The 22,290-nt window shown below is 46.1% G+C and overlaps 1 protein-coding gene across 1 annotated transcript in view; it reads right to left on the reverse strand.

Moving 5' to 3' along the window:
• The window catches only part of PARN (poly(A)-specific ribonuclease), a 166,655-nt gene that overhangs the window by 32,157 nt on the left and 112,208 nt on the right, over window positions 1-22,290 (reverse strand). The window contains exon 22 of the mRNA XM_062179668.1: window positions 14,017-14,206. Coding sequence (XP_062035652.1) covers window positions 14,017-14,206 — 190 coding nt within the window. The remainder of the gene's footprint in view (window positions 1-14,016; window positions 14,207-22,290) is intronic.

The following is a 22,290-nucleotide window of genomic DNA, read 5'->3' on the forward strand; positions in this document are numbered from 1 at the left end:
GGGAGACAGGAGGTAATGGATAGAATACTTGGTCCCTAACACCCACGTGGGAGACCTGAACTGAGTTCCTGGCTCCTGGCTTCAGCCTGGCCCATACCTTGCTGTTGTGGGCATCTAGGAGTGAACCACTGGATGGAAGATCTCTCTTTTGCTCTGGCTTTCAAATAAAACTAAATAAATAAACCCACAAGAAATAGCTTTTTAAGAAAGTTTCTTGGTTAAGGATTCCATTTTATTACTAACTGCATACTTCAATATTTTGCATTTTACATGAACCAGACTCTAGTTTTGTGCAGAATATTTACTTGAATTTCCTAAAACAGATTCTATTCTGTTCCTGTTGGTTGTTCAGCTGGCAAGGTGACAAGGAGCTGAACAGAGGCAGGGCTGAGTGGGGGCTTGTTCACTGTTCTTATTCAAATAAATAATTCAGAAGAGGTGTTAAGAGGCTCCACTGGTCTTCTTTTCTGAAATGGCACAGTGACCTAACCAAAGAAGAGGGAAATGCAGCAGTGGGCAGCACGGACTGTCTAGGGAGCAGCAGCCACTTCTCCTCGCTAAGCAGCACGAAGCTGGGTTAACAGCTCAACAGTGATGCTGAGACCCCTGGGTTCCCCGTCAGTCCTCTGGGAGGATGGAGACTCATTCCTCTTCTCTTGGTGGTCATCTACTACTCTTCCCCCCAGCCCTTTGGTACCTCTGTTCCAGGCTAACAGACCCTGCATCTCCTTTTCCTTATACCCTCTGACTTGCTCCAGCTCTTTCTTTTAAAATTAATCAATCTCTCCAACACCAAAAATAGATTCTTCTAAGAGGATGACCATGCAAACAATACTAGAAGGAGGCAATTCAGTATTTCTGATACTGGCTTGCTGTACATACCGGGGTCATTTCTGTTTCTTTAAATATTTTATTTTATTTTATTTATTTTTTTAGGCAGGGTGGATAGTGAGAGAGAGAGAGACAGAGAGAAAGGTCTTCCTTTTTGCTGTTGGTTCACCCTCCAATGGCCGCTGCGGCCAGCGCATCTCGCTGATCCGAAGCCAGGAGCCAGGTGCTTCTCCCGGTCTCCCATGCGGGTGCAGGGCCCAAGCACTTGGGCCATCCTCCACTGCCTTCCTGGGCCATAGCAGAGAGCTGGCCTGGAAGAGGGGCAACCGGGATAGAATCCGGCGCCCCAACCGGGACTAGAACCCGGTGTGCCGGCACCGCAAGGAGGAGGATTAGCCTGTTAAGCCACGGCGCCAGCCTCTTTAAATCTTTTAAACAACTTACAGTTTTACATTGGTGATGGCTGGTGCTGGACATCCCAATGCTCTCTCCAAAGGTAAGCAGGTTGAAATTTGGATGTTTTCTTAAGGATTTTTTTAACACCCCCCCTTTTTTTTTATTTAAAAGAGAAGATAACTTGGTGCAATGACACTGCATCGCTCTCAAATATTCACTCAAAGCGTAAACACGACATGACTGATATAACAGATCAACTAATTCACACTGGGCTATGGATTTAAAATGCCTGTGAATTAGATCCTGTATATCTGTAGCTAAATTATTTAGCCTCTCTGGGACTCAACTTTCTCATGTATAATCAGGCATAGCACCGTGGGTTTCACTGAGGGGTTGTACAGAATGAGGAACCTGCTTAATAAATATGAGCATTCCCTCTATTTTCACGTTGGTCTCTGCCTATTCCCAGACACATGCTGTGAGTCTGCAACTTATACCTTTACAGTGACGGGACAGAAAGGAGTAAAGAAGATGAGAAAAGGTAAAAGAAGAATTATTTTTTTGGAATGAGAGCACTGGTCATTAATTAGTTTTTCATAAACCATTTTCTCATACAATATTCATACATTTTGCTACAAGATGGATAATTTAAACTAGAATTCAGAGAGCTAGGTTTAACTGGTTAATATGCTTTATTAAAAATGCTAAAGAACACTACAACTTCTAGCAGTGTAAAGTCACATTTTAACAAAAGCAGGGTAAGAGTGATTTCCAATGTCTATGGCTAAAGAAGAAAGGCAAGGTAGAGCGAGCAAGCCTTTAGCTCAGCTAGCAGTTAAGCCACTCGACAGGACACCTGGGTCCCACATCAGAGTACCTGGATTTGAGTCTTAGCTCTGGCTCCTCAATCCCTACTCCAGCTTCCTGCCAATGCAGACCTGGGAGGCAGTGGTGATGGCTCAAATAATTGGGTTTCTGCCACCCACGTGGGAGAACTCAATCAAGTTACTGGCTCCCAGCTTCAGCCTGGGGACACTTCAGCCACTGCAGCTATTTGGGGGATGAAACAGAGGGCAGGAGTAGTCTGTCTACCCCTTAAAAAAATAAATAAATAAGGAGTAGGCTGCAACAGCTGGAGCTGGGCCAAGTCAAAGCCAGGAACCTGAATCTCCATCCAAGTCTCCCACGTGGGTAACAGAGACCCATCACATGCTGGCTCTTGGGGATGTGCCTCAGCAGAAAGCTGCATGGGAAGTGGAGTGGGGACTTGAACTCAGGCACACCTATAAGGGGTGTGCGCATCTTAACTGCTGAGACAATCGCCTTCTCTGGCCCAACCCTTAATTTTACATTATCCTGTACCGCATGAACTTTTATCATTAGCTGCATTTATCATTCTAGTGCTTTAAAAGGTGCCATGGGAAACATTTTCTTTGCTAACATATATTTAACCCACAAGTTCTACTTTGAATTTGCCAGCATTTACTCTGCCTGGATTCAGAGGTGGCCAGACTAGCGCAACTTCTATAGTCCTTTGTTGAGGTGGATTTGTTCTGAGAGGAGGAGCGTGATGGGGGCAAGAGGTGCGGTGTCACCACACAGACTCCGGGAGTTGGGTGAAAGCAGGCCAGAGGCAAGCAGCCGGCAGACTTGTTTATTTCAGTTGGTACAGCAGCTTATATAGCCGAGGCAGCCAATCTGGTCAAGGGGTGGTCTATGCCCTAACCAATCACAGCCTGTTGCCAGGCAGGCTCCCTTGCCATGTGGTTTCCGCAGCCATCCAATCACAGCCTGTTGTCAGGCAGTTTCTGTTGCAAGTGGCCATCTTGGCATGGCCTTCTCATTCCACCACTTTCCCCCCTTTTCGTTTATTTTTGAGCAACGGTAGGCATGATTCTTGGCCATACCATTGTTGACCCCGTTTCCATGTGGTCTCCGTACGCAGCTGTGCCTGTCTTAGGTTGTCCCCCAGGGGATCTTACCCGTCATTGACTAACCAGCGCTCAAAATGGGAGACCACAGGAGTGCTTGCTCAGATAGGGGTAGGAATGAGGAACAATGGTAATCAGGAATGGCGTGACCGCACACAGGCTGTGGGCCATTTGAGTGGCTGACCAGAGCTAGTGGGGTATAAAACAGTAGCAGATGTGGCTATGGGCAGTTCCTCAGGGTAGGATGATAGGGCAGGTGTGTCTGCTAACAAGGCGGACTCTCGGTCTTGTTCAGCTGGTTCTGGTTGACTGTCAGTTGCAGGCTTGATGTTTCTGGCTGGTACCCAAATGGGCTGTCCTGCATTCTCTGGGAAGACACAAGCATATCCTCCGCCCTTGGTTAGCAGAAGCCTTTCTACAGGGGTTGGAATCCATGGCCTGAATTGTGTCCACTTCGACATTAACAGCAAACATACAGGTGGGATGGGGTCTAGCAGCTGAGAGTCTGGGGTGCCCAAGGACTGCCACAAATGTGGGGGTCCTCACTGGATGCGGATGGGATGACCTCACATGGGTTATCGCCTCGAGGTCGTCTAAGTTCTTCCCATGGGTATGTGGGGGGGTGGCTGACTAGGCATTGCTGCGTTGTCTGCTGTCATGTCATTTTCACTGTTGGAGCTCTCTTTCCCTAAGTCATCAACTGTTGCCTGTGAGATAGAGGCCTGGAGTGACAGGCTACTATCACTCACAGATTCATTGTGTTTGGTAGTCTGTGTGGGCTTCTGAGAGGGGGGTATCTTTCCGATGTTTGAGTGTTTAAGAGCGGCATGCCACGTCAACTCTAGCCAAAGGAAAGATACGCACAGCACTGCTGCCATAACAAAAAAAAAATTCCTAGTACCTCAGCAGCTGATGGCATTCTGCAGGGGATTCTCTACGTCAGACGAACAGACAGTGGTGTATCAGATCGTATGTATGTCCTGTGCTTAGTAGGGGACTTCCTTGATTGATTAGGTCAAGGCCGTATCCCCACACAGTGTACATTCCGATCGGGCATGTATGTTGTAGGAATATAATCTATTCAAGACAGAGATGTAAATTCTGTTCCTTAGTGTGCGACTTAGATGCAAATAACAGCTAAACACAGGAAATCTCCCCAAGCAAAGGTAGCTGAGGGCTGGGAACACAAGAGACAGTTAAAGCAGAAACAAAATTTCTGCAATGGAGCCTGGGTCAGCACAGAGCAAGGGAGTGAGCAGTCCCAGGGGAGAGGGGCTGGTGCTTTGCCACAGAACTCCAGCCTGTTAAGTGGAGACAGCCCCACTCCATGTGAAGAGCATGGAGCAGAGGCCCAGGGCACCGAGGCACAAAGTGCCGAGTGTGTGCCATCTGCCACAAGCCCAGTGCTTCGTGACCATCTCTTTGAAACCCTGGGGAGGAGGAGTTTCTAAAAAACCCTGGGCTGTAAAGGGCAGGTGCAAATTCAGAGTGCAGCACCCATTCAGTCGGTCAAGGATGCGTGCTGATTTGGTGTCCGGCCCTTATTATTTCAGCACAGTAAAGGGCTTTCATAGGTTCCTTTGTGACACTGCCTTACCTAATCATATTTTTACTAAATGTTTCTTAAACAAACACTCTGCCAGTACAGGGATTTTAAAACACAGAACCTCAAGGTGAGAAGAGACTGCTATTTCCCATTTGAGGACAAAATCAGACAAAAAGAGGAGTTTTGGGCCATTTCCTCCGCATGCCTTGTTCTGCACAGTGTAAGAGCATTTGAGAGAACAGGACACGTGCTGGGCTCCTGATGCAGGCGGACTGAAGGGAAGAGTGGCTGAGGAATCTTTCCTAGGTGCTAGTGGTGGCGGTGGCCGAGCCAGAGCAAGGACCCTTGGCTTCTGGCTGCTTAGTAAGTTCATTCCGCTTCCACCCAGCTCTACGGTTTCTGCCATCTCTAAGGCATTTTCAGCAGGCGGAGAGGCAACACCTGTTCCTCAGTCCGTTTCTGAACAAATGCTTAGGCACTCTGATATGGTAACGGGTCTTGGAACACTGCCTACTGAGCGAGCGCCTTTGTCTCCAAAGGGCTTGCTTTCCCCTTTCCTAATGTAATGTTCCATTCGGTTACTTGGAGGAAGCAGTAATTTCGGATGAAAACTATGTCAAATCCCCAAACCACGGCTTTAATACATGCTTTCCCAGGAGCTGCTAAATTTTCAAAGGCTGAATCTTAGTCTCACAGAATGAAAACAGAGCCAAAAAGATTCTCCCAGTAGGTGAAATGAGCCACAGGCATGACTAGCCAAAGTCTCTATCAGGGGCACGATGGCTTTGGAAGGCCACTTCTATTAATTATAGAATACTATTAATAAAATGGGCGGTGAAACAGTATCTACCTTCCAGGGATGAGGGCAGCATCTGCGCCTATTAATGCCTACTAGTGAGCTCCCAGGTGATTCTGCACGCATGGCAGACCTCTCAACACTACACATCCCTCCACCCCTGTGCTTACTCAGATCTCACACCACCAAAACCAGTCTCCCCGCCCCTTCTCAAGCAAATTTATGACTGGTCCAGTTTCCCTAGAACCCAAGTCTGCTCTTTTTTCCAGTTATCAACTATAAATCTCTTAGACATTCTGGACACTGGATCTATTGCAAAATGATGCTACATGGTCCGGGAACCGGTGTTGTGGCATAGTAGGTAAAGCTGTCACCGGCAATGCCAACATTCTTTATGGGTGTGCCAGTTCGAGTCCCAGCTGCTCCACTTCCAATCCCGCTCCCTGCTAATGTGCCTGCGAAAGCAGCAGAGGATTTCTTGCACCCATGTGGGAGATCGGAAGGAAGCTCCTAGCTCTGGCTGCTGCGGTCACTGGGGAGTGAACCAGTGAATGGAGGATCTCTCTCTCTCTCCCGCCCTCCCTCCCTCTTTCTCCCTGTAACTCTGCCTTAAAAAAAAAAAAAAAAAAAAAAAAAAAAAAAAGGTGCTATATGGCGATTCCATGTGGAAATTAGCATCACTAACAGCCGAGAGCACCGTTGTCTCCAGGGCCTCCACGTGAACTCTACAGTAACAGATGTGAGTCACAGAGGTGGCTGAAGGGAGCTGCTCTTCTCTCAGCCAGCAAGGTCCCCCAGTTGTAGCTGGACCTTCCTAATGACGAGCGCCTGAGTGCACATGTTTATATTTATGACATGTATGACGTTTCCCTCTACACTATTTTAGTCCCTTGAGCTTTAACTGCCTAAAGAAGGGAGAGGGAGAGGGAGAGAGGAGAGAGAGAGAGAGAGAGAGAGCGCAAAATGGATCAATGTATTATGGAGTTTAAAGAATATGTAGAGGGGCCGGCGCTGTGGTGCAGCAGGTTAAAGCCACGGCTCCATTTCTGATCCAGCTCTCTACTATGGCCTGGAAAAGTAGAAGAAGATGGCCCAAGTCCTTGGTCCTCTGTACCCACATGAGAAACCCAGAAGAAGCTCTTGGCTCCTAGCTTCAGATGAGCTCAGCTCTGGCCACTGTGGTCATATGGGGAGTGAACCAGCAGATGGAAGACCTCTCTCTCTGTCCTTCCCTCTCTGACTGTAACTCTATCAAATAAATATATAAATCTTAAAAAAAATTAAGAATACATAGAAGTAAAATACAAGACAACAGACCAGACAGCATGGCAGTGGGTGAAATGAAAGGCACTGTTCTAAGAGTCTTACATGGTCATGAAGTGGTACAATTTTCACTTGAAGATAGATTGTGATATTATAATCCTAAAACAGTGCTCAATCAATAAAATACAACATGAACCAGATATGTAATTTAAAAATTTCAAATAGCCACCATTAAAAAAGCAACAAATGGGGCCAGCATTATGGCACTGCGGGTTCATATCTTGGTTCATATCTACTGACCATCCATCTCCCTGCTAGTGGCCTGAGAAGAAAAGCAGCACAAGGTGGCCCAAGTGTTTGGGCCCCTGCCATCCACTTGGGAGACCCAGATGAAGCTCCTGGCTCCTGGCTTTGGCCTGGCCCAGCCCTGGCTATTGCGGCCATCTAGGGAATGACCCAGTAGAAAGAAGATAACTCTCTCTTTCTAACTCTGACTTGCAAATAAATAAATCTTAAAAAGCAACAAGTTAATTTTATTAATTTTTTATTTAACCCAATGTATCCAAAATATTATCATTTCAACATATAAACAATGACTAATTAGGTAGCCGATAAATCTTAAAAATCTAGTGTGTAAGAGATATTTACAACATCTCATTCTAGACTAGCAAGACTTCAAATACTTAATAGTCACAGGTGGCTAATGGCTTCCATACTGGACAGTGTAATTCTAGGGTAGGGCCAGCAAATTTTTCTAGACAGTGCTAGCCATTAGTTTAAATTTGGAAGTTTAAATTTTAAACTAATTAGTTTAAATTTGGAAGGTCACAAGATCTCTGTGACAACTACCCAACTCTGCCTGTGTAATGTAAAAGCAGCCACAGGCAACAGTAAATGAAGAGTATAGCTGTGTTCCAATAAATGTTTATAAAAACAGATGTGCTGGATTTGGCCTGTGGGTTGCAGTTTGCCAATCACCACTCTGGAACAGTGACTAGAAAAACAGCACATGAAAATATAAGCAGAAAGTCAACAGAGAAGATAAAGTGGGATGCTAAAATATCAGCAAATATGAAATAATATACAATGCATCCAAAAGGCATCAGAGTAAGAGGAACAGAGACACACAGAACAGGATAAACAGGACACCAACAATCAGACAGGAGACAGAGCTGTGCTAACCATTAACTAAAAATAAAAGACAGGGCCTGCCAAATGGATCAAAAAGCAAGAATCAACTATACGCTGCTTATAAGAAACACATGTTAATTAGAAAGACAAACAAGTTGCCAATGAAAGACTGGCCAAAAATATGCAAACACCCAGAGAAAGAAAACAGGACTGGCTATACTAACATTAGACAAATATCAAAACATTACTAGAAGAGAAATGGTCTATAATAATAATAGTAGGGCTGATTCATTAACACATCTATCAAAAGAGCTTCAAAACAAATGAAAAATGGATTAAAAATTGACAGAGGAGTAAACAAATCTACAAACACAATGGGAAAATTTTAATACCTCTCTCAATAGTGGCCCCTCCCCTCCTAAAAAATCAGTAAGAATACCAAAGATTTAAGCAACATCATAAGCCAATTTAACCTAACATGATATTCATGTAACATTCTAACCATCTTTTAAATGTACATGGAACATTCATCAAGACAAACCATAAGCCAAGCCAAATAAGTCTCAGCGATCGCCAATGTTTTAAATAACCCTTAGCTTAAACATGGAAGTGCAGGAGAAATTAGAAGGTACTTCATGAGAGACAGCACTGGTGGGCAGCTAGGCAGATGGTAAAGGAAAAAAATAACAGCTTCAAATGCTTTCGCTGGAAAAGAAGAAATGTGTGAAAAGTCAATGAGCTAAGTTCCCAAGCCAAGAAGCTGGACAGGGGCCAGTGTTGTGGTGCAGCAGGTTAAGCCTTCACCTGCAATACCAGCATCCCATATGAGTACCCTTTGAGAACCAGCAGCTCCAATTCCGATCCGGCTCCCTGCTAATTCGCCTGGGAAAGCAGCAGAAGGTGGCCCAAGTGCTTGAGTCCCTGTACCTATTTGGGAGACCCGAAGAAGCTCTGGGCTCCTGACTTTGGCCTGGCCCAGCCCTGGCTGTGGCCATTTGGGGAGTGAACCAGCAGATGGAAGACCGCTCTCTGTCTCTCCCTCTCTCTCTCTGCAAATTTGTAAATCTGCCTTTCAAATAAATAAAAAATAAATCTTAGAAAAAAAGTTGGACAAACAGAAAATTAAGCCCAAAATAAGGATAAAGATGAGTAATAAGAACAAATATATAGATAAAATGAAAAAAGAAGACAAAAAAACCCAATAAGGCAAAAAGTTGGTTCTTTGGAAAAGATGAACAAAATGGATAAACAGGTAGCAAAGAAAAAGAAGAGGAGACACAAGTTACTAACATCAGGGCCATCTTCATAGGACCTATTAAAAAGGAATATTTTGATCTGATAATTTTAAGCTAATGAATCTGACAAGTTAAACTGAAAAGGAATAATCCTTGAAAAATATAGATTACTTAAATTTACACAGAAAGAAACTTTAAAACCTAAATAACTCTGTATCTATTAAAGAAAGTGAATTCATAATCAAAAACCATTCCCAGGTACTGCAGTGGTAAGTACCACCACTTAAGAAAGATTCTGGGGGAGTGGATGTGTGGCTTAGCAGTCAAGTCAGCTCTTGGGAGACCCACGTCCTGGGTTTGAATCTCTGTTTCACTCTTGATCCCAGGTTCTTGCTAATTGTATCCCTGACTCAAAACTGGCTAGTCCAGGCATTTGGTGGAGTGAACCAGTAGGCAGAAGCTCTGTCTGCTTCTTAAATTCTCTGTCTCTTAAATTTAAAAAATAAAGAAAAAAAGAGAAAAAAAAATTTTTTTGACAGGCAGAGTTAGACAGTGTGTGTGAGAGAGAGAGAGACAGAGAGAAAGGTCTCCCTTTACTGTTGGTTCACCCCACAAATGGCCACTGTGCTGATCCGAAGCCAGGAGCCAGGAGCTTCTCCTGGTCTCCCATGCGGGTGCAGGGCCCAAGGACTTGGACCATCCTCCACTGCACTCCCGGGCCATAGCAGAGAGCTGGACAGGAAGAGAAGTGACCGGGACAGAATCCAGCGCCCCAACCGGGACTAGAACCCGGTGTGCAGGTGCCACGGGTGGAGGATTAGCCTATTGAGCCACGGCGCCGGCCAAGAAAAAAATTTTATAAAGTGTTTCAGAAAATAAAAGAGGAACACTCCTAAACTAGTTTTATGAGGTCAGCGTAACACTGATACCAAAACTTGACAGAGACATAAAAGAAAATTATAGTCCGATATTCCTCACGAACAAAGCTGCAGAACACTCAACAGGAAATTACCAATTAAATCCAGCAACATATTAAAGGCTAACACTTCATGACCAAGAGGAATTTTTTCCAGGAATGTAAATCTCATTAAGCACTCAACAACCAACTAATCAACGTAATTCAAAATATTTTTAAAAATAGCAGAAAAACGATATGACAAATTAAAAAGGTACAGAAAGAGTTTTGATAAGATAAAACATCCATTCATGATACATGATACAACCTCTTAGCACATTACAAATGGAAGATTTCTTCAACTTGACAAAGAACTTCTATAAATAACCTAATATCATACTTAACACAGGAACACTGAACTTGTCCTCCCTAATACTGGAAGCAAGGCAAGAATATCCTCTCTCTGCTTCCATTTAACAGTTTGCCAGAGGTTCTAGTCAATGGAATATGGCAAGAAAAGGAAATAAAAGACATGTATTGGAGAAGGAATAAAACTGTCCTTGATAGTACATAACATGATTCTGCATACAGAAAATACCATAGAATATTTCTGTAACAACTATCAGAACAAAGTGAATCTAAAAAGTTTACTGGATATAAGATCAATATACAAAACAGAATTATATTTCTATATAGAAGCAGCAAACAATCTGAAATCAAACAATGCCATCAAAGAAATAATATGGGGGGGGGGGGCTGGTATTGGGCCTTGTGTTTAAGCTGCTGGTTGGGATGCCCATATTCCATATTGGGGTGACTGGGGTCAAACTCCAGCTCCACTCCCCAAGTGCAGCAATATGCACAGCAGGAGGCAGCAGGTTCAGTACTTAGGTTCTTGCCACCCATTTGGGAAACCTATACCAAGTCCTAGGCTCCTGGCTTTAACCTGTCTCAGCCCTAGCCATCGATCGTGTCTGGGGGAGAGAATCAGTGAAATGTAGTATCTTTCTTTCTTTGTCTGTCTCTGCCTCTCAAATAACTCAATACATCACAGAAGAAAAGTAATGTAAGATATAAATACTAACAACTAAAAACAAACTAACTGAAGAAATGGACGTGATTATTCTAGTTTATGTGAAATGCAAAAGATCTAGAATGGTCAAAACAACCTTTAAGAGAAGATAAAGTCAGAAGGTACACGCGAGTGGACTGCAAGTTTATTATAAAGACACAGTAATAATAAAGCCACAGTAGTGACACAGTGTGAACTGCTAGAAGGAGAGATCTCTCAATGAGTGGAACACAAGTCTAGAAATAGATCTAGAAATACCTGGTAATTTATATTTGATAAACATGGTGAGTCAATCCAACAAGGGAAGAGACGTCTGTTTAACAAATGTTGCTGGAGGGGCAGGTGCTGTGGCACAGCAGGTTAACGCCCTGGCCTGAAGCGCCAGCATCCCATATGGGTGCTGGTTCAAGACCTGGCTGCTCTACTTCGAGACCTGGCTGCTCTACTTCCCATCCAGCTCTCTGGCCTGGGAAAGCAGTAGAAGATGGCCCAAATCCTTGGGCCCCTGCAACCACGTGGGAGACCCGGAGGAAGCTCCTGGCTTCGGATCGGTGCAGCTCCAGACGTTGTAGCCAACTGGGGAGTGAATCAGCAGATGGAAGACCTCTCTCTCTCTCTCTCTCTCTCTCTCTCTCTCTCTCTCTCTCCTCTCTCTGTGTAACTCTGACTTTCAAATAAAGAAATAAATCTTACTACAGAGGAAAAAAAACTAAACCCTGAACCCATCTCACTAAATGTGTAACTGTACGTACAAGATCAACTTGAAATGGATCATGACCAAAACTACAAATTTTCTAGAAGAAAATATATGAGAAAAGTATAACAACCTTAGGGTAGGCAAAGATATTTTGGGAAACACTTCCCTAACCCATACAAGAAAAAAAATTCATACTTAGGGTTTCATAAAAATTTAAAATATTTGCTCTTATTTCTTATAAATGTACATTTTTAGTTTTTTTCCAGACTTGCCCATTTTTTTAAAAGATTTATTTATTTGAGAGGTAGAGTTACAGACAGAGGGAGAGACAGAGAGAAAGGTCTCCCATTTGCTGGTTCACTCCCAAATGGCCGCAGTGGCCAGAGCTGAGCCGATTCGAAGCCAGGAGTGAGGAGCTTCCTCCAGGTCTCCCACGAGGGTACAGGCGCCCAAGAACTTGGGCTACCTTCTACTGCTTTCCCAGACCATAGCAGAGAGCTGGATCGGAAATGGAGCAGCCAGGACTCAAATTGGTGCCCATATGGGATGCTGGCACTGCAGGCAGAGGCTTAGCAGACTGCGCCATAGCACCGGCCCCCTAAAATATCTGCTCTTTAAAAGACATCACTAAGAAAATGTAGATGCAAACCACAGGCCCAAAAATGTATATGTGCAGCACTTGTATCTAACACAGGTTGTACATCCAGAACTATATATCAACAATACAAAAGACAGCCAACTCAAAAAAGGGACAGGAGCCGGTGCTGCGGCTCACTAGGCTAATCCTCTGCCTGCGGCGCTGGCACCCCGGGTTCTAGTCCTGGTTGGGGCGCTGGATTCTGTCCTGGTTGCTCCTCTTCCTGTCCAGCTCTCTGCTGTGGCCCGGGAAGGCAGTGGAGGATGGCCCAAGTCCTTGGGCCCTGCACCCCATGGGAGACCGGGAGAAAGCACCTGGCTTCTGATCAGGGTAGTGTGCCGGCCGTAGCGGCCATTTGGGGGTGAACCAACGGAAGGAAGACCTTTCTCTCTCTCACTGTTTAATTCTGCCTGTCCCCCCCCCCCCAAAAAAAAAGGGACAAGACACAGCCACTTCAAAAAGAAGATACCTGAATGACCAACTAACATATGAAAAGGGAGTCAACATCATTAGTCATGAGAAAAAGGTTCATTAATATCACAATGAAAACACAGCATTAAATGTTGACAAGGATGTGGGACACCTAGAACATATATAACACTGGTGGGCTATAAAGTCACAAAATTTAACATATACCTATTCCCCAAATCTACAAATCTGCTCCTAGTATTTTCTCAAGAAAAACGAAAACATTTAGCAGAAATGTTCACAGCAGCCTTATTTATGGCCCCAATTTAGGGGCTGATGCTATGGTGCGCGGGTTACAGCATGGACATCCAATATCAGAATACTGGTTTGAGGGGCCAGCACTGTGGTACAGCAGGTTAAAGCCCTGGCCTGAAGCACCAGCATCCCACATGGCCTCTGGCTCAACTTCCGATCCAGCTCCCTGCTAGTGCACCTGGGAAAGCAGCGGAAGATGGTCTAAATCCTTGGGCCCCTGCATCCACCTGGGAGACCTGGAAGAAGCTCCTGGATCCTGGCTTTGGATCAGTTCAGCTCCAGGCATTGTGGCCATTTGGGGAGTGAACCAGAGGATGGAAGACCCTCTCTCTCTTTACCTCTCTCTGTAACTCTGTCTTTCCAATAAATAACATAAATCTTAAAACAAAAAAACTACACATTTCTAGAATGTACATAGACTCTTTTTCCTGTTTTCTATTCCTAAAACTGTGTGGCTTCACAAAGATACCAAATGTCAGCATTTCTCTTCTGGAGGTAGGATTGGGGTGATTAAAGGGAAACTGAGCCACATCCTCTTCCCACGGAGGCTGTTGGTCTGAGAGGGGTCAGAGTGAGTGGCAGACCCTTGCGGAACTGGTGGAGGAGTGGCAGAGCCTCCGGTTCCTCAGCCCTCAGACAGGACCAAGACAGGTCCCGTCTGTCCCGGGGGGGTTTTGTGAAAGTCCACTAAAATAGCTAAGGTTTATACAGCTACCAGGAACAAAAGTAGTAGTCACTTCTGTTACTACGTGAAAAACCTTTCCCAGAAGTCAGAGTTACTACCTACATCCTTTAAGAAGCAACACGAAAGGCTGTTGCTGGAGCAACTCTGACCTGTCAGGTAGCCAGCCAAGCACACGTACCTGTGGTTGCCATAGCAGTGATTCTGCAGCGCATACGACAGGCCCTGCGTGTTTAACCGCTTTCTCTCCACCTCCTTCCAGCTGTCTTCTGTCCACTTTCTCTTGATGTGCTTCTCTTCCTGCTTTTTCCCCACGTATTCAGCATAGGTCTGGATCCGATAGCTTTCCGCATATCTGCTGGTATTGACAGCTACAAGGGAAAGGACAAAGTCCTGTAAGAAGTCTGGCCTAGCTGCACAGAGGTCACTTTTGAAAGGTGGCCGGAGGCAGTCAGAGGGGTCTCAGGTTAGGGTCTGAGCTCTGACAGAAGACAGGTGACACTAGGCCCAAGCCCTAAGCAGCTTCCTCATCTGGAGAAAACAGAGCCACTGCTCCCCAGCCTGCCTCTCAGGTGAGTGTGCTCTCACTGCTTGAGAATTCGTTTCAGACTAAGAACATGAAAGTAAGCAAAACCACTAAACAAAATTGTAAACCTTATTTTGTTAAAAATAAAAATGACCACAAAAGCCAGGTGCACAGTGGTGGTGACGGGTGCATCACGGACTGCTGGTCCACTGTATGCCTGTGCCTGGTGCTCGGAGGAACCCATCTGCTCTTCACAGCACACGTGGAGGAAGGCACTGTTTCAATGACAAGAAAGCAGGGCGTGGAGGTCAGGGACTCACTGCAGCACACACGGGGAATGTAGCACTGGGACGCCAACCCTGAGGCCAGGGCCCTTTGGCCCGTCTGCATCTCACTTTGAGTCTTGCAAATCCAAGATATTGCCACAATGCTGGACACATGCCTCTTCTCCATCTGCTTTTAAAGACTGCTAATTCTCTGTAACACGGCTCTGGCTGACAGGGGCACTTGGAGCTAATGCTTCAGATAAAGGCCAGGGAGGTTTGTGCTAATCCCATGGAGCCCCTGCCTATGAGGCTGTGGGAATGTGGAAGTGAGGACCAGAGGAAGGCACCCACTGCTGGCTCTGGCTTACGCGGTTTGGTTACCTGTTGTCCTAGCCCACGGCCACTGTCCACAGGCACGCCCACACTGGCTGGCAACAAGACAGTAAGAGCCTGGCCATGCTCTCGGGGCATCTTGGTGCCATGATGGCTGCAAGAGCACCGTAACCTGGGAACAGAGGCCATGCACCTGCACCAGGCAGAGTCCTCAGTACAGAGCAGCTCTTAGCAAGTATTCTGTGAACCCATCAGAACAGAATACAACCAGTAACAAGAACTGGACCAGAGACTCCAGTGTCTGAGGGCCTTAAATCAGAGGGAAAGCCAGCTGCACCCTGCAGATGGTCCACATGTCTGACACCTGGCGCTTCAACAATACCAGATGTGATTAAACTTCACAGCAAACAGTGGCTTACAGAACATCATGCCCTAAATATCTGCCATCTAAAATCAAGCCAGAAACATAAAACAAGGAAAAAAACCACAATTCTTTAAAAACACACCTTTTTTACTCAGAAGATTGCTGTACTTTTTTTTTTTTTTTTTTTGACAGGCAGAGTGGATAGTGAGAGAGACAGAGAGAAAGGTCTTCCTTTTTTGCCGTTGGTTCACCCTCCAATGGCCGCTGCGGCCGGTGCATCGCGCTGATCCGAAGCCAGGAGCCAGGTGCTTCTCCTGGTCTCCCATGCGGGTGCAGGGCCCAAGGACTTGGGCCATCCTCCACTGCCTTCCTGGGCCATAGCAGAGATCTGGCCTGGAAGAGGGGCAACCGGGATAGAATCCGGCACCCCAACTGGGACTAGAACCCGGTGTGCCGGCGCCGCAAGGCAGAGGATTAGCCTGTTAAGCCACGGCGCCAGCCTGATTGCTGTACTTTTCAAATACTTGCTCCAGAGTTAAGGGGAAAAAGGAGGAAACCCCTTCAACATATCAGGGGATTTTCATTTTACACAAAGAAGTGGAGAGAGCTACAGCCCTGACCTCCCTGGAGGCCTCACGGGGAGAGCAGTCTGTCCTGCAGAACACTGCCCCTGCTGACCTCCACTCACCTCTGAGACAGACACAGGCTCCCGTCCTGAACATCTTATTCCTTGGGACAGTTTCTTTTCCTGCTTTCAGTGTGTCCCATTTTTGAGTTTTTTTTTTTTTTCCACTCATTTATCCACCCACCCACCCATTAGCGCACCCACAGACATCACCCAGCCATGCTTCCATCTGGTGACCCAAGCTGAGTGGCTTCGTGCCGGAGATTGTGCGAGCATTTGCGCAGTACTTGGGGACACCATCCCCACACTTGTAAAGCTCACGCTGTCACAGACCAGTTTTACGGAGAGGTGGTTTCCTGTAAGCAAGGGTCTCCCGACAGACAAGAGCCCATGGGCTGCGCCATCTTTCTCGTACCAAGGGCTGGCAGACGAACACGCCTGGATCTTCCTCTATGCACTTCATCCCGTAACCTGAAGGCTTATTTTGCAAACAGAGCCCAAAGGAATGACATCTGTAATCACGCTCTCTCACGTCTGGATTACCAAGTCCAAGAGTAGCTTGGGTCAATATTCCCCATGCAAGGGAAGGTGATGATGGGGCCACGAAGGAGCAGAGGACCTGCTTGGCGATACCCAAGTGTTTCCAACAATTGAGCCCAGCCTCACTTGCAAATTTACAAGCAACTCCCGAACTGTGGTGAGCAAATTATTTATCTGAGCTCATTTGGAATTAGGATCACTTAGAGAGGGAAACAAATAACAATCCACTTCACACTGCGGGCCTTCACATGGCAGTAATTCACCAGCATTCCTTTAAGTCTCGGCAGCTTTGCGGCTCTCAGCCTTTCATCTAGAAAGCCAAGCTCTGGCTCAGAGCCACGCCTCTACCAGATGAGTCAGCAAAATGAGCTGGCTGTCAACCGTGTCCTCCCCTGTCAGAAGCAGCACGTAGCGGGCTGTTTGGTAACACTAACCTTCCCCAAGTTTGTGGGGGAACTGATTCAAGGCCATCTTTCGGGCCTGCCCCTTTGTCCAAGCCCCCAGGGAGCCAAGCATGTTAAGAGTCCTCCCCAAGTCCTTGAGAGGAATGCGGGAGCTCCTCTCAACTGCGTCTCCTCCACTCACAGCTTCACTGGGCCTGGTCCACTGTCTCTTGACACCCGGCACACACCACAGCACTTAACCTTTGCAGCACCCCTTGAGGAAGGCATGTTCTAGTCACCATACAGACAGGGACAGAGAACCAAAGAAGCTCACCCCGAGTGCCTAGGGTCTTGTAGGTAAGCAACAAAGCTGGTTTGGAAACAAGACATGATTGACTGATAGAAGACAGCCAAAAACATTTTACACTTCCACAAGCTTGCTATGTTTTTATATGCATAGTATCTAGGTTGACAATAAGCTTATAAAATATCTTCTGTATTTAAGAGTTTTAAAGATTTACTGACAATGCTTAGTTTTTGTTTTTTTTTTTTTTTTTTTTTTTTTTTTAATAAATTAGGAACTTTGCGTCATTGTTAAGCAAAGTCTCTCCAACTATGGTGACAGACTGCTTACGAACAGGAAGGCTTACTCAAAGATGTCGATTCTGTCCTAAATTCATCCATAGATCAATTAATACAATTCCACCAAAAATTCTACCAAAAACTTTGAAAAATTAAAAATAAAAGTGGGGCCGGTGCTGTGGTGTAGTGGGTAAAGCTGCTGCCTGAAGCACCGGCATCCCATATGGGTGCTGCTTCAAGACCCGGCTGCTCTACTTCCAATCCAGCTCTCTGCTATGGCTTGGGAAAGCAGTAGAAGATAGCCCAAGTCCTTGGGCCCCTGCACCCACATGAGAGACCTGGAAGAAGCTCCTGGTTCCTGGCTTCGGGTTGGCGCAGCTCTGGCTGTTGTGGCCAATTGGGGAGTGAATCAGCGGATGGAAGAACTCTCTTCTCTCTCTTGGCCTCTCCTCTCGATAATTCTGATTTTCAAATAAATAAATAATCTTAAAAAAAAATAAAAGTTAATAAAAATCTCAACAGAAAATAGCAGTAGGGGGCCAGTGCCGTGGCTCACTTGGTTAATCCTCCACCTGTGGCACCAGCATCCCATATGGGCGTTGGGTTTTAGTCCTGGTCACTCCTCTTCCAGTCCAGCTCTCTGCTGTGGTCTGGGAGGGCAGTGGAGGATGGCCCGAGTGCTTGGGCCTCTACACCCGAATGGGAGACCAGGGGGAAGCACCTGGCTCCTGGCTTTGGATCAGCGCAGCGCCGGCTGTAGCGGCCACTTGGGGAGTGAGCCAACAGAAGGAAGACCTTTCTCTCTGTCTCTCCCACTGTCTATAACTCTACCTGTCAAATAAATTTAAAAAAAAAGAAAGAAAGAAAATAGCAGCAGAGATGAGGGGCTCAGGCTGGGGCTCGGCTGAGCGGGAAGCTGACTGCAAAGGAGATGAGTGGCTTTGGGGGATCGTCGCTACAGTCGTGGCTCCATGACTGTGCATTTACTGAAACACGCAACTAGACGTCAACTGACTGTGTACAGCTATGTCTCATTCTGTGGCACTGAAGGATGCAGACTAAAAGTACATGGAGGAACAAACGGGCCCAAACAGCAAACAGCTGAGAAGTTTCTGAAGAACAAGAAGGGCGGCTTCTCCTGCTAGCGAGGAAAGTTCACTGCAAAGCGACGGTAATGAAGGCAGCGCAGTGAGGTAGAGATAAACCGGCCAGTCTCACAGAGGAGCCAACAAAGAGACTCGGGCATCTGTGGAACTCTGATTTTTGACAGACAAGCCTGGAAAAGGAAAAACTGGAGAAACTATTTATCCATAGGAAAAAAGTGAAATTGGATTCTTACTCATACCATGCCGAAAAATCCACTCCAGATGGATGAAGAACTTAAATGTCAAAAGCAAACTTTGAAAACTTGAAAAGAAAATGTAAGTATCTTTCTGCGCTTGATGTAGGGAGGAATTTATGAAGATACAAAAAAGGTTAAGCATAAAAGGGAAGATCAGTAAGTTGGCTACATGAATATTAAAGCTTCTGTCCATCAGCAGACACTTTAAAGAGAGTGAGGACAGTCTGCACACGGGCAGGAAATGAGAGGAAGACATTCAGCTGACAGAGGATTGGTGCCGGAATACATTAGACAGCCTACAAGTCATCAAGCGAACAGCAGAAATGCAGACAAAAACACAAAAAGCATGCATCATCGTTTCACAGAAGAGAAAGCACGCAGGTCTGTCAACACACGGAGAGATACAGAGTCGCAGGCAGAGGCCAGGCAGGAGCACAGGAAGAGAAACTTTTATGGTTACCGTGTTGGCAAAAATGGAGAAGACCGACGCTACTACTCCTGAGAAGACGGGAGCAATGGGATGGTCGGAGGTGACAAGATCACTTGGGAAGACAATTTAGTGTTCTCCTTTAAAGTTGATCATTCTCAGAAATAACAAGTTCTAGTGTTCCACAACACAGTGGGGTGCCTACAGTCCACAATAATGTACAACATGCTATATAGATCTGGAAGAGTGCAGCTGCTGGGCTCCCAACAGAGAAAAGCTAAGGAGATGGGAAGGCTGGCTGCCTGGTTTCACCAGCTTACGCCAGGTGTTATGTGTGCACTGCACTCCCATACACAGGTACAGTTATTACATGGCAATAGGAAATTTTTAAAAAATGATTCAAGAAAAAAATAAAAGTTTATTATTCTCACACCCTATCACCCAGAATATTTGAATATATATTAATATATGAGTATTAATAATACACACATTTTCAAAAATGCACTATTTATAACAGTTTAAAAACTGGAAGAAGGAAGGGATGGAAGGAGAGGAAGAGGAAGGAGGAAGGAGATGGAAGGGAGGGGCACTTCAAATCCCCACCAGGAGATGAAGGAATAAATCTGGACTGCTGCGCGAAAGATCACATCAGTGAGCTGCAGCCACTGATGATAAAATGGACGAATAACAGTAACGTAACGGCAAACAAATGTAAATCCCTGGAGTCTACTTGGTAGGACATCCTTCTTTAGCAGGCTGAAACACCCCCCCACACACATACACACACACCCCTCCCTTCCAGTGAGAGAAGAGGAAAAGAGAAAGAGAAAGGGGGGCGGGAGGACAGAGGAGAAAGGAGAGAGGAGGGAGGAGGAGAGGAGAGAGGGAAGGGGGAGAGGGGAGGGAGGGAGGGAGGGAAGAGGGAGGGAGAGAGAGAGGGAATGATCATTTAAAAAGCAAGAAAAGAGGCAGGCACTGTGGCGTAGCTGGTTAAACTAACACCTGCAATATCGGTATCCCATACCGGCACTGGTTTGAGTACTAGCTGCTCTGCTTCTGATCCAGCTCCCTGCTGGTGTGCCTGGGAAAGCAGCTGAAGATGGCCCAAGTACTTGGGCCCCTGCACTCATATGGGAGACTTGGATGAAGCTCTAGGCTCCTGGCTCCAGCTTGGATCAGCCCTGGTGGTTGTGGCCATTTGGGGAGTGAACCAGTAAAAGGAATCTTTCTGTCTCTCTCTCTCTCTCTCTCACTCTGCTTTTCAAATAAATAAATTTTTTAAAAAAGCAAAAAATGGTAAGCATAGATTTCAGGGAATCAGATGTAGGAGAAGAACAAACAACAGGTAGATGTAATTTATTAACAATATTTAGTTCTTTGTTGAGTGACAGATTGAACATCGGGAAAGCTAACAGAGTGTCCAGGTTTCCCATTATTTACCCTGTCCAACTACTGATTCCCAGTACAGAACGTCTAATATCTCTTTAAGACCAGCTAGGTTCCTTTTGTTTCAGTTTGTGCAGGACTACAGAAGCAGAGCCCTCGGATGGCACACACGGTGTGAAGGGGCAGTTCTGAGATGCCAGACTTCTCAAACCTTCCTCAGACAACTGCCCGTTCCCAGGTTGCCAAAGTCAGTTTCTTAAAGGAATGGTGTGGGCGTGGCGGGTGGAAGGGACAGTGCTACTCCATTAGTCCTATACTTTCTTGCAATGGCCATCTTCAACCAACACCAAGTTCTCACTGGCTAAACAGGATTACCTATATTCTTGTTATTCCAGTGGTCACAAGAAAGAAGTACTTCATCATGCCAGGCACAGAAATCTTATAGCATCATCCTAGCTTTATAGATAAGGAAATTGATGCTCAGAAGAATACCCACCCAAGGTCTTAAAGATTACAAGCGTTTAGGCTGGGATCCAGATCAAGGCACATATATTGGGAGAGTCTCAGATGGTGTCTGAAAGCTTCAGAGAGTCTGCCCATCCCACATAATGTCTCTGTGTTACACTCCGATATGCTAACCACCCCAAGAGTGAAAAGTGACAACAGTGGCCTCTGCCAGCCAAGCAGACACAAGCCCTATTCCCCTTAGCCTACCGCATGCTTTCATGGAAAAAGCACCTGCTTCTGATATATATATATATATATATATATATATATATATATATTTTAATTTTTGATAGGCAGAGTGGACAGTGAGAGAGAGAGAGAGACAGAGAGAAAGGTCTTCCTTTGCCATTGGTTCACCCTCCAATGGCCGCTGCGGCTGGCACGCTGCGGCCGGCGCACCGTGCTGATCTGAAGGCAGGAGCCAGGTGTTTCTCCTGGTCTCCCATGGGGTGCAGGGCCCAAGCACTTGGGTCATCCTCCACTGCACTCCCTGGCCACAGCAGAGAGCTGGCCTGGAAGAGGGGCAACCGGGACAGAATCTGGCACCCCGACCGGGACTAGAACCCGGTGTGCCGGCGCCGCTAGGCGGAGGATTAGCCTGTTGAGCCACGGCGCCGGCTTCTGATATCTTTTAGGATGCCTTCTTCTTCCCCACAGCAGCTACCAGCCCAAGGCTGCCACTGTCATGCTGTCATGCTGTGTTTGCACCCCACATCTGGACGACACTAATGTTGTCTTGTATGAACATCCCATACAATCTTGAGCAGGCAGGTTTCGTTTAACAACAGATAGACTGCCTCTCCAGTTTTACCAGATGGGGAATGGAGGGCTTACAATACATTCTGCAGGAGAGAAAACTTCTTTTTTAAAAATTTTATTTATTCAAGAGACAAAGAGACAGAAAGAATGAACTCTTATTTGTTGAGCCTGTAACAGCCTGGGCTGGGCCAGGCCAGGGCTGGGAGCCAGGAACTCAATCCAGGTCTCCCGCTGTGGGTGGCGGAAACCCAACTACTACTGCCACCACCTTCTCCCTCCCTGAGTCTGCACAAGCGAGAAGCTGCAGTCAGGAGCCAGAGCTGGACTCAGGCTCAGACAGTTTGCTGTGGGACACACACACCTTCACCAGCAGGCTACACACCCACTCCAGGGCAAACTTTAAAATCTTTCAAGA

This window comes from Lepus europaeus, chromosome 21 (assembly GCF_033115175.1).
Source record: "Lepus europaeus isolate LE1 chromosome 21, mLepTim1.pri, whole genome shotgun sequence".
Taxonomy (NCBI): domain Eukaryota; kingdom Metazoa; phylum Chordata; class Mammalia; order Lagomorpha; family Leporidae; genus Lepus; species Lepus europaeus.